The sequence below is a fragment of the Chaetura pelagica genome, unplaced genomic scaffold (genome assembly GCF_000747805.2).
Source record: "Chaetura pelagica isolate M959 unplaced genomic scaffold, ChaPel_1.0 scaffold139, whole genome shotgun sequence".
NCBI classification, from domain to species: Eukaryota; Metazoa; Chordata; class Aves; order Apodiformes; family Apodidae; genus Chaetura; species Chaetura pelagica.
The window spans coordinates 4,360,641-4,373,647 of record NW_009970717.1 but is presented as its reverse complement, the minus strand read 5'-3'; the positions used below and the strand labels follow the sequence as shown (position 1 = coordinate 4,373,647).

The window sequence follows — 13,007 nt, the reverse complement described above, 5'->3', positions numbered from 1 at the left end:
TAGAAATGTTTCTAAGACCTTTCTGAACACTGCTACTGTATTAGCACATATACAGCCCAACTTCCCCATTTATTTTGTGACTCTGTAGTTTATCAAATACCTGCAGATGTAATGAAATGCCACACTGATACATTCACAGCTAATAATTAAAGAGCAAGGGAAAAAAGGTCTAAAACACTATTAAGAATTCCAATAAGATTGTATTAACCAGAATAATAAACCAAAAAATGTTTGAAGTCATTATCAAATTGGTTGTAGACAGATGTCTTTGTATGTGTCATGTTCTTTGCATTCTTTTGTGTTTCACATGTCAGAATAAACTTGCTGAACTCTAGAATTATATGCTAACTCATGAAACATTTCTGGTATTCTCCTGTACTGAATGTCGTCACTGTAGATTCTACTATTCCTTACCATACTATTGGAAACTAGACGTGTTATCTGACCAGCATCTTTCCCAAGTACTGAATTCACTTCAACTTAGAAGAAATAAGGATTTCACTGTTTTATTTCATACATAATTTCAACAGGCATAGACACATGTATTCTTCATTGCACACAATAAAAACAGCATTTAAGCTACAGTAATAAAAGAGAGAAAATATGAAGCAGTTTATGAGACTGTAAAGAAGCCTCACACCTCCTATACAGTGCTGCAGTAATACTATCCATGCTTCATATAATATGTTATAGGAAAATGTGAGTTAGTAAAAATAGTCTTTATTACTCTGACTCAGTCAAGCCAGTTTCTGCAGATCCATAGCATAGCATTTTCTCAACCTTTTCTGTTGTTTCTCAGTGCATTTTGATAAATAAAATCACTTGGATAGTTTCCTTTATTTAACTATTTAGCAGAGAATGCAGGATCTTGATTACACATCCTGTATATATTTTGGTCTTGCAGCTTTGCTCCCTGTCTTGCCTGTTCAATTTGTATGTATGCACATTGGTCTTTGCATTTATTCATAAACCCTCCCTTGCTCTCCCTGTCTAACAAAAGAATGCCCAGTAATTGAAATGTTTTGATTTGGTGCACTGTTATAACTGATGATGATTTCAAATGGTCTTCAAACAGAAGTTCTTTAATCTCGTGTCTGTAATTGTAGCATTATGTCTTAAAAATGTGCTTTCAGAGTCATCTGTCCTGATTAAAGTAAGACTTGATGAAAAATGTGATGTAATCAGGTAAGACTCGATATCAGAGCTGGATCAAAAAATGAAGACTGTGAAAGACCTTGTAGACCTTTCTAAGTCATGCAGAATAAAGTAGTCTAGCTTTCTGATACTATCATAATACAGCCATAATATGAGTAGAAATGTTCTCACTTATATTTAAACAATTACAAAACATTAAAAAAAAAAAAGAGTCCTGGATTTCAGAGTCTAGTTCCCTTTGTAGTATTTCCTTGATCAGACTAATTCCAGAATTTCTCATGCTCTTTGTTGCATTGCAGTGAATGTCAATTTTACTTCCATTGCTCATGAAGTCTATTCTTAAAAGGGTATTGCAGAATCAATTTAAGTTACTCTTACAGCATTTTAATATTTGATTCTTATACAAAATGGACTATGTACATCTTGGGACTTAGACTCCTTTTCAAATAATTCTTTGGAGACTGCTTCTTTGCTGATCTTTCTCACCAGATGTCTCCTTTTCTGATTACCCTCAGCAAGGCCTGAGCACCAACAGCAGCTGTTCATGCAGGTACAGTTACCTGCACATACCAGCACTGGGGAGTTACACGGATGAAAAGTTGAGGCTGTAGCAGGAGCACTGAAAGAACTACTCACTATAGAAATACTGGAATACTCTCTTGTGCAAAGTGTTCTATTGTGAGTGCAGTCATACCAGCACGGCTTCTGCAGTCAACCCAAAATCTACTGGTGGCATAAACGGCACCCATAAAAGTCTGATTTTATAAGTGTGGATAATAGGTTTTTCTCAGAAGTTTGCTTTTGTGAATCTACACTTAAGTTTCCTGTGAATTACTTAACTCTTGACTGACACGATGTTGGTAGAAAATGAAGGTGGAGACATTTCCTAATTCTCTGGCCAACGGTTTCAGTAGTGGGAGTGTACTGCAATCTTAACATGCTGGAACAGAGCTGGAAAACAGAATGCCTCTTTCAGAGCTCCCTTAGTTTGGTGGAATTTTATACCATCCTCAATTACAAGACTATGGCTAGAAATCACGATCTAGCTATAAATAATTCTATTTTATTGCTTGTTTGGTGGAACTTCCTTGGAAGGAGGTTGCTTCTTTTCCTTACACTCCAGCAGATTTGTTCTCTGGGGCTGAAGGATGTCAAAAAATCATACACGTGCTGAAGCTGTGAAGAAAGTCTGTAGAGAATTGAGTAAGGACCCAACATCTTGGCTGCCTTAACTCACAGATCTCACCAATTGCACAGTCAATATAAATACTCCCTGACTTCACTGATGTTATATATCCTCCCTGCCCTTCACAGGCTGAATTGTCACCAACTAGGATGGAAAATATGACTCTGTTTTAAGACCTTCACCATTATATCCAGTGTCAGTGTAGCTAGTAGGTGACTGGAAATTGTTTTTCTTTCCACAACACATTTTGCTGGTACTTTAACCCAGTTGTACATAGAGTAGTAGGTGGGTTTTCAGCTCTTACTTTCAAAGACTGTTTTGTATGCAGAATTCTGGGAAAGGCAGATACTGTGTAGATTCAAAACCAAAAACTAAGCCCCAGCTTGGCTAGAGGGTTAGCAAGCAGAAAAAGCACCTGGACTTTCTCATCCATGTTGCACCAAGCTGTCCCTATATTACTCTAGTCAGATGCAAGTCCAGAGGCACTGCATGGGATACCTGATATGAGGAATAGTTACAGTGTGTAGAGATTTAACCAAACAACACCAATTATACTGTATATTTTATACTATTTTTATTAATTATTATTGTTATTTAATATATTATTATTATTCAGTATCTTATTTGGTATTCTAATTTTTTTCCTTCATGTGTGTGGAACACGGGCAAGCTGTCCACTGAAAGATCACAGCTTGTTTTCCAAGTATACATGTTCCCTAATTTTTAAAAATTATATAAATTTACACAAGTGCAACATTGTTGCATTTCTCTTTACTTGACACAAGAGGTGGTATGACAAACAGTTCTCAGAATTTGTTGTTTTGAAGATTTGGCTCAGATACATATCTGAGCATTGTAAAACTGCAAAAAAAAATAAAAATCATCAGTGAATTCCTGTGGAGATGCATAAGGAATACAAAAGTGAGTGAATATATTTCTTAGCAGCTTGTGAGACCTCCCAGTCACTTTAAAAAGAGCAATTGTTTTACATTTTGTATTGTTTTACAAGTTGTGTGCATTGACCAAATAGTAAAAATCTCTTATTCTGGTAAGATACTATCAAAGTAATCAAATATGCTATTTTCATTCTGGCCAAAATTAAGGGAAATGCCCAGGTAAGGTTTGCTGAAGTGGATGTAACATCCATGAATTTCAACATTTTCCTAAAGCAGAACAACTGTACACAGTCCTTGCTTCCTCTGACTGTTGAAAGCACATTTTTTCAAAATGATTTAGAAACTAATGAACAACCAGAGGTAATTATTCATTCTGTTTATGTTTGATTGGTGTTATGTTATCCTTTATTAACGCTTATGTGATAGGTAATTCTTTGCACATGTTCATTCCTGGGTTACAGCAGAGTAAAAATAGCTGTACGAGGCTGAAACCAGCCAATACAAAATAGCCCTGTAAATTTAAATTAGCAAAACCATGACTCACCTCTAGACAGTCACATCTTTGCTGAGTTTGCAGTCATCCAAACAGATCATTCATGGCATCTGCTGTGCTGGGTTTTAGGAAATTGAACATGAAGCAAATGGCCCCTATAAAAAAATACTCTTCTCCTTAGACAATACAAACTGTTGTTTTCTCTATTAATACACATGTAACATGCCAACCAAACAAAAACTAGGATTTGCAAAAGAATGGGTTTTTTTGTTTGTTTGTTTTTTAATTTTTATTTTTAGGCCGCAGTATGGTGGCAAATTCTGCCAAGGTTCCAGTCGTATTTATCAACTTTGTAATCATCAGCCGTGTCCAGCAAACAGTTTGGACTTCCGTGCCCAGCAGTGTGCAGAATACAACAGCAAACCTTTCCGGGGATGGTACTACAAGTGGAAGCCATATACTAAAGTGGAAGGTAACTATGCCCCTGCTCTGATGGACAAAAGCAATTGCAGAATGTGAGCTCTAAGCTGCAGTTCATCCAGATTATTTGGGCAAATATCACCCTGATATAAGCAAACAGAAATGCATTTGGCTTATTTGAGATGTGTTTGCTTTCTAGCCTAGCTGAATCTGGCCTTGTGTTCAATGCTGCCTGTACGAACATGTAGAATTGATTTTGGTTCTGAATTTAAATCTTTGTCTTTAGCATGATTCCCTGGCTGTTCCTACCCCTCTCTTTCATTTTATAATACATTTCTGTTAGTGTAAAAGAAAACAATTTCCATGGATTTTTTTCAGCATGGGAAACGTAAGCTCCCACAACACCACTACCAGAATCGTCCTTCCTTTGGAATGTTCTCAGATTTCGAATTGTAACAATAAATCAACCTTTTGACTTTCCTGCTGGTATAGTCCCATAAGAACTGGAAACACAAACAATGTACTGGCATAATTTTTTTAAGTCTTCTTTTACTAAGAGCTCTTTAGGAAGTTCACGTCTCAGTAACTATTTCTTGTCTTTTGTACAAGTAAAGTTTATTTTTACTTGATGCATCTTAATTTTACAAATATTTTCGATCCATATTAATTTAATCAACATTTTAACATTAATGTTTTAACAAATATTTTCTGTGGTTTGAAAGCACAGTTTGTACCTGCAATTATTACTGCTTGGATAAAAGTGGCTGGATTATGTCACATTTTAGCTGCTCATTTAGTACCTATACAAATTGCTTGTTTTCATAGTAAGTGTGTAATTACATAAATATATACATGAACATACATATACATCTAACTTTTATTCATAACCTGATATTTTCTTGAAAATACTTTGCAGACATTTTTGTGGGTATTTATAAACCTCCATCCGAGCAGTCACAGTGAACAAAGAGGAGCCTGTAACAATGGATGTTGCGTAACAGGGAACATAATGTTTCTTGTTTAACAGAAATTAAGGTGTTCTACATTGGTTTTAATGGTAGGGGAAAATAAATAGGAGCTTAAAATTAGGGACAAAGGTCTAACTTTCAAAAGCAAGATGTCCCCAGGTGACTGAATTTGAAAATGCCTGTCCTTACCTTCCACTGCTGCTTTTCAAAAATCTTCAAGATCTATATTTACAGTTCTGAAAACATTATCTGTTTTTCAAAACTGCTGCAGATGCCTTGCCTCTGTAGGAAGTACTACTGAAAATCCAGCTGCATATTTAAGCATAAAAGGATACTATTTTGCAACTAATTTCATGTTCTTCAAAATTTTGTTGGTTTTATTTGTTTTACTTACTATTTGTATTAATATGGTGCATTTCAGCAAGTGTGATGATACTTACAATTGCATGACTGTTTTTGTCTGTACAGAATTACTCAGCCCTCTATAAGCATCACAAACTATCTGTGTATAAGAAGAAATTAGATTGACAGTGGCTGTAATTTATATTTTTTTTGTTAGAGGAAAGGTGCTTTTATTAGTGGAAAACATTGTAGCTTGTCATCCAGGCTGCAGGAAGAAACAATGGCGGAATGGTTATTTGATGTGGGGTTTGGTTTTGTCTGGTATTGTTTGCTTCTGGGTTTTTTTCTAACTGTGCTGCAGGTCTGCTAATGTTTTCTTGGTTTTTTTGTGGTTTTTTGTTGGTTTTTTTTCTTTCTGTTTTTTTTTGTTTTGTTTTGTTTGTTTGCTTGCTTGTTTTGGTTTTGTTTTTCCCAGAGGAAGATAGATGTAAATTGTACTGCACAGCTGAAGACTTTGACTTTTTCTTTGCGATGTCCAGCAAAGTGAAGGATGGAACCCTGTGTTCTCCAAATAAATATGATGTTTGCATTGATGGAATATGTGAAGTAAGATGAAATTTTCTTACAATCCTAAAGTTTCTTGTTTGTTTGTTTGTTTGTTTTGTGAAGTGGGCAATTGACTCCTTTATGGAATACACAGCTGTTTCTTAAAACTCTCTTGTGTCTGAGTTGTTCACTTGTGCCTTTTGGTTGCAGCAAGTAGGGTGTGATCACGGACTTGGTTCCAAAGCTGCACTGGATGCTTGTGGAGTTTGTAAAGGAGATAATTCAACATGCAAGTTCTTTAAAGGCCAATATTTGATCCAGCACAAAGCTAATGGTAAGGAAAGCTGTTCCACATGATCATCAGCTCATTGCTCTGCTGTATCCCCATGTAATATATATGACTCCTTGCTCATTAGGGCAGTGGCTAAAAGTCCAGATGTGAGCTGAAAATCACAGGGAGAGTGAGAGGAGAGTTCACATTTCTGCTGTTTCTTGGTAACAAGAAAGCTATGAGAATAAGTCTTGGTTAGTTAATTTGCAAGCATTCATCTTGTTTCTGAAGCTACATTTTCCCTTTACGTGTGAATTTCCTCTTAAAAGAGATTTTAGGCAAGTGAAAAAATAGCTGTCAACAGCTCTGACTGGAATGGGACTGTAAAAGATATAAAGAGAGAGAGACAGCATAATGCCAAACATGACAGTATTTCCATTTCCATGTTCAAATTAAGTTGGCTGGAAGCTGTTCAGTTGATTCAATAGATGATCCAGTCACTGGGAGGTGGACTTTTCTTTAGTGGACTGTCCACAGGCTTCTTGGGAAATAGTCTCACTATGCCTCAGCTTCTCAGACATGAAATGGAGATCATATTTCTCTACCCATTTTAGGGATCCACTTATTGTTGATCATGAGACACATCAATACTACAGGAACAGGGCAGGGAATTGTTTAGGATATAGTAGTACAGAGATACAACGCTAGAAAAGTAATCTAAACCGAATGTTCTGCAAGATAAGTTGTGTGCAGTGCGTGTTGGAGCTTGTCAGAGGATTGTCATCTGACTGTAGAATGAATGAGATTTCTGCTTGAGAATTAGTGAGATTTCTATATGAGTTCACAGCTGGGACATCCAATGGGATATAGGGCTCTGTGAAAGCTCTCTGCATCCCACTGCACCTCACCTCAAAAACCTTTGCCATGGTGGAAGCAGTACCTTCCAACTGCTGTAGGGAAGTACAAGGAAAAACATGGTAAAACAGTTACAGTGAAACCACCTCTGGTCTGCTCTGCCTTTTTCTAAGGTGAACTTGCTTTCTGATGGCTTTAATCACAAAGAAAATTTTGAGGAATTGAAATACCTATGAGTTCCTCTGATTACAGGCTGCAAAGGGGTCTTAAAATCAGACCTGGTTTCTCCTTGTGAAAATGGGGTAACTTTGGAGGATCACAACAGCTGTCTCCAATACCTTTCAGACAGCAAACATTTCAAATTGGCTCAAAAACGATAAGCTATCTCTATCTGTGTGCTGATGTTAAAAATACTGCTTATTTCTTTCATTTCAGACTACTACCCAGTGGTCACTGTCCCAGCAGGAGCACGCAGCATACAGCTCCAGGAGATGCAGAGCTCCACCAGCTACCTTGCAGTGCGCAACCTCAGTAAAAAGTACTATCTGACAGGAGACTGGACGATTGACTGGCCAGGGAAATTCTCTTTTGCTGGAACAGTTTTTGATTATCAACGCTCTTTTAACCATCCGGAGAGTCTATATGCAGCAGGACCGACTAATGAGACACTGGTCTTTGAAGTAAGCTTTCTTCTGTTTATTCTTCCCTTGATGTCTATTACAGAATTGGTAACGACAGCTTTAGCTCTACACTGTAGCTCTCAGTGAGATTAAAGAATATTGAGTCATGATAGAATTCAGATTTAAATGGGGGGGTCATGCTAGATTGAAAGGCCTTTCACCAGTTTATCCAGGTCTGAAGTTTAGTAAACTGTCAGAAATACAGTGAAAAGGAAGCCGCATAAAACTTCTACCATTACTTCTCAGTTGCCGCACAGTAGTAATAGAGATTATAAACATATCCCATAAATAGTATATGGTGAAATTCAGTCATGCAAAAATTACACCCAACATTATGACAAGGCTTAATGGTAACAGTTTCAAATAATGGTTTTGAAAGTGCAAGCTCATGTAGCCATCTTTTACATCTACCCTGGGACACAGACAATAAAAACCACACACTGGCTCCTGTATAATTTCTGTTGATTCAGTTTTACTGGTAATAGCATCTAAAATAATTAATTTTATATATGTTTGTCTCCCAGTCAGATTCTCAGCATCACCTGCTCTGTCTGCTAGATATCTTTTGTTGAAAGTGTATTTAGTAGAAAGTAAATTTGGTACCTCTATGCTTTGTTCCAGTGTTTGAAACGGGGCACTCATACTTCTGCTCTAAGAAAAATCTTTCTACATTATGTTACTTCACTAGATTTTCTTTTAAAATACATTAGAACATGTCAGGGTCAATTTCTGGCTGAATCACCAGTCTCCTCCCTGTCAGCTACATTCATTTGCCTGCTTTGTCACAAAGCTCTAGCAAGTCCTTAGCTTCGTAACTCATCTGCTATGGCTGTTTTGATGACCCCCTCCCTGTGAGAAGGAAGGAGCCCTCCACAGAAAGGATTCAATTCCTTCCCCCAGCTTCCAGCAATCTTCTGGTCAGCTCACGAGCTGAAGAAGTGCAGCTTTCTCTGGCGTGCGCTCGGGGAGCACGAGAGCAAGTGTTGGAGCTGTTCTGGGGGGCAGAATGAGGCAGTTCTTCACCCCACCACCTCACACCCCAAGTGGTACCTGCTCTACAGGAGCAGCTACTTGAGAGCTCGGCATCCCATCTCCTTTAGGCAGCTTTGCTCTCTTAAGTAAGAAACACAGTAAGTATAGACTGTAACCTGAAATATATTATTCAAGGATTGTTTAAACTTTCACTAGTATTCAGTAAAGTTTTTATTAGGAATACTGAAGGGCCTTACTGCTATTCAGACTGATTGTGTAATGAGCTGAAATGTATCTTTAAGGACCACTGGAGTTCACAGACCATAAACACATGTTAAAGTACTTCTGGATGAACATGACTTAAAGCAGTTTGACATGGGCTAAGGACATGTATTTTCACAAATTATTATCAGAATTTGCAGTGCCTTTAAAAATAATTTTTTTCTCAGTTTAAGAATTTTCGTCTCATGTATGTTAATAGAGATGCTTTAGTCCAAGGAGGAGTTTGGTCTATACGCTATAGATCTGCTTCCTTGTCTGCACATCATCTCCAGAACCGTCTCACAGCAAAGAAACAAGCACACCTATAAATGCTAGGAAATGTTAAGCTGAACTCTCAGGAATTTTATTTGTCCTAATGCAAAGTAGATTTAATTGTATTATGACAGAGCTAAGGTATGAATAATAAATTGCCTGCAAGATGACTGATTTGGCTGCATATTGTGCATATACTTTGCAGTAAAAAGATCAAAGAATAAAATGAAATGCCAAATAACACTTCTATTTTCATCCTATCAGATTATGATAAACAGTTTTATTAAGATGTAGTATTTAACTGGAGGCTATTACTCCTATGAGAGCTTATTTAAACTTCCCCTGTATTTTTATTGAAATACCTACACCACTAGCATTGGCAACTAGGGAGTGTAATGACTGAAAATGTTACAGTTACATATTCCCCAAATATATACATATATATATCTACGAGCAGGAGTTAAGATTTTTTCCCTTCAGTAATTGAGGTAACAGTCATCAAACTGAAAAAAAAAGCAGAATCTTGTGTGTTCAGAGATCTGCATTATTTATGATTTACAATTAACTCTAAGCAGCAAAACTGCCAATAAAAACTAAAGAAGTATGTTTTTAAAACACATATTGCTGAAGATCTGTTTGCAGCAGTAATAATAAAACAAATCCCACTTCAACTATGAATACCAGAAACTGATAGAAGGCTGAAAAATGAATGTTTAAGCATACTACATTGTAGCTTTTTAATTTTTATCTCACCTGTAATTTTCAGAGGAGCACACAATAAAAGTGCTGCCAGCAATTTTTATCCCATTAACTTGATTCTCAATAAGATAACTTTCCAGGTTTCAGATTTCAACTTCTTCCTGTAGTATTTAAATATTTTTTTATTATTTTTTTAGTTAGGTTTTTATGAAAGAAATTAAATACTTGTTTTTTAGATCAGTTATTTTTCCAGAAGTATTGCAGTTCACACCCTTTCTAAAAACACATACTGAAGGTATTGAGAAATTGAATAAATTGCATGCATCCGTACAGGAGCTTTTATTATTCAGGTAGGCAGAAAATACGTTTTTATAGGTGTATTTATTGCCATTTCACTATAATCTGAAAGACGGATTAACACAGCTTGTGCCTGTTTAATTTTGTAGTTTTGCTAGACATTTTTTGTGACACAGATTGTCCAGGATTTTGACTGCATTTCCGAATGCAAATTAGCCTGCATGTATCCCCAAAGTTCAGGTTATGCACCTCCTCTGAGCAACATTCACAGGAGAGGATGGGACCAGTGTTCTCCCAGAATGGGTCCAGACAGGTCTAACTAGTCTGTGCTCAAGGCAATCACTTCTTTTGAAATGCAGTCGTGCTCCAAAATATTTTCTTGAAAGAGACATCTGAAGCATGTATTGAGAGAGAAGGATGAAACCCAAATAAGAAAAAAACCACTTAAAATTACCTATTGTCTTGTGTATCACAAGTTCAGCCTTGCACTTCTACAAAATGGTTTGTATTTATACCTTACTGTACAGTATGTTCCTATGCAGCTGAGCATGTATCATTTAATCAGACTTTGCAGTCCTAAACACTACTGAAAAATGGGAAAGAGGCAAGAAAAAGCCTTATAAAGTGCTTATTTACCCTGGAATGTCACAAAATATATAAATATATACATATTTACATATATTATATGTATGCAATTATGGGAATGAGTCATACCAAAGAAGACAAAGGGCAGTGAGTCTGTAATTTAAGTAGGTTGTGGGAGAAAAAGATGCAAACTATAGTGCTCGAATGTTTTTGGAGGAGGAGGAGGAGAACATTGTGAGATGAATGTGGAATTAATGTGTAGGATAGTTCTTCCTGAGAACAACTCCTGGAAGTATAAATGCATTATAAGATTTTAGAATTAATCAAAACCCTTTCGGGATTATTCAGTTTCACAGGAGGGAAGACAAGGGAGGTAACCCAGTAAACCAGTGCCCTTCAGAATTTGTGTATCTGTGTCCTTTTGAAATTGCAGTTAGTACTATTGATAATTTGGTGATTGTGGGTTTGTAAAAAACAATAAAAGCTGAAATTGAAAAAAACCCTTGGATTCAGAAGGCAGTTTCTGAAATGGTCACATTCAGGCTAGATGAAGTAACGGACAAAGGTCAAAGTGGTAGAAACATGATAGTTAAATTATAACCTAGGATCAGAAATTAATACTGGGTTTTAAAAATGTTTTTTGGTAGCATAATTTCCTTGTCTTAAATGGACTTATACTGGATTTATTTTTAAATGTACTTGAAAATAATCAGCTTCTTTATCTGTCATTTGGTCATAGGTAATCTAAGGTCAGCACTTCCAATTTAAAGACCTTGTCAGTAATTTTCTGTTAACTGAAAAATACATAACTTGAGGAGAAACAAACAGTAAATTAATCATTCATTTATTTGGCTCTGGAAATAAAGAGCTACCAGTGGGCACCACTAACTGCTGAAAACACTTTCCAGAGAGGGTAGCAGAGCATACGGGACGTTGCCATCACAGGGCTTACTGATACCAAACTCATCTGAGGTTCACTCATGACATCCACTTGTTGAAACACTGTCAGGCTCCAGGACTGACCTGAATTACAGGAAACTGAACTGTTACGTGTGCATGACTGGAGACTGATAAACTAAAAAATGTTAAGAGTTTAATAATTTGATTTTCCATTCTATCAATAACCAGATGAATAATTGACTGTTTTGAGAACTTAAAAGCCAATTTGAGAAAGCAGTGTAAAGTTTTTCCGGACAAGACAGAATCAATATCCTCACTGAAGCTTACCTCAAGCTTGGTGACATATTGAATTAAGGAATAGTGAAATCTTTGTGAAAAATTTTGACAGCAATAAGTAACAGATGGAAATGATGCCTTCCAAAAAGGCAGACATTCATGAGAAGAGGTGAACTGAGCTTCAAAGCAGGCATATGTCTAACCTGTAAATCACTTCCTCTTTACCAATAGGGAGAAAAACAAGAAAAAGGGTCCAGGTGGAATGGTTTTACTAATGATGTAGCTGCCACTGGGAGAAAGCCAAGTTGCAGTTCTAAAGCATTACATTTATTATTAGCTACTAGATGATAAATTTGTACTGGTTTCCTCCAAAGAGACAGTAAGCTAAAGAGAGCTAAGATGTGCTTATAAGATACAGATGTTGATTCAATACAACATACAAGCTCTCCTTTAGTGAGAGATTAGCTGGACAGTATCCTGGAAGGTTGTACATTTAACACGTGAACAGCAAAAAAATGGAGACACAATAACAACAGAAGTTAAATTTGAAACAGCTGAAGTAGAAATGAGATCATACAGGACCTTTCAAGGTTACCCTTTCCACCCTCCTTGCCCCCTTTTAAAGACCTTAGTGGACTTCCTTGAAAAGAATAGTTTGTCATAACCTTTTAATTAAGATTGTGTTTAAAGTGACTTTAGAAGTATTGAAAGGAAAAACCGCAGTTTTTAAAATAAGGTTTGGCTTAAGTAAATAATGGGCAATTTTTCCTTTACCAGTCCTTTCCAAACAGGTGTTGTGTCACTTTTGTTTGAAGCTCCTGGTGCTAGCCACTGTCAAGGATCCAATAGCTGCTCATTCATGACAACACGCCTGTTCTACAACTATTTTTAAAGTTTTCCACCAGCACCATATGTTGCATGCTTAGATTTGT

At 36.6% G+C, this 13,007-nt stretch overlaps 1 protein-coding gene across 1 annotated transcript in view; it reads left to right on the top strand.

Annotated features, from left to right (window-relative positions):
* ADAMTS18 (ADAM metallopeptidase with thrombospondin type 1 motif, 18) overlaps positions 1-13,007 on the top strand; it is a 72,746-nt gene that overhangs the window by 40,664 nt on the left and 19,075 nt on the right. Inside the window, exons 12-15 of the mRNA XM_010006186.1 lie at positions 4,030-4,202; positions 5,936-6,066; positions 6,217-6,340; positions 7,568-7,812. Of these exons, the coding sequence (XP_010004488.1) occupies positions 4,030-4,202; positions 5,936-6,066; positions 6,217-6,340; positions 7,568-7,812 (673 nt within the window). The remainder of the gene's footprint in view (positions 1-4,029; positions 4,203-5,935; positions 6,067-6,216; positions 6,341-7,567; positions 7,813-13,007) is intronic.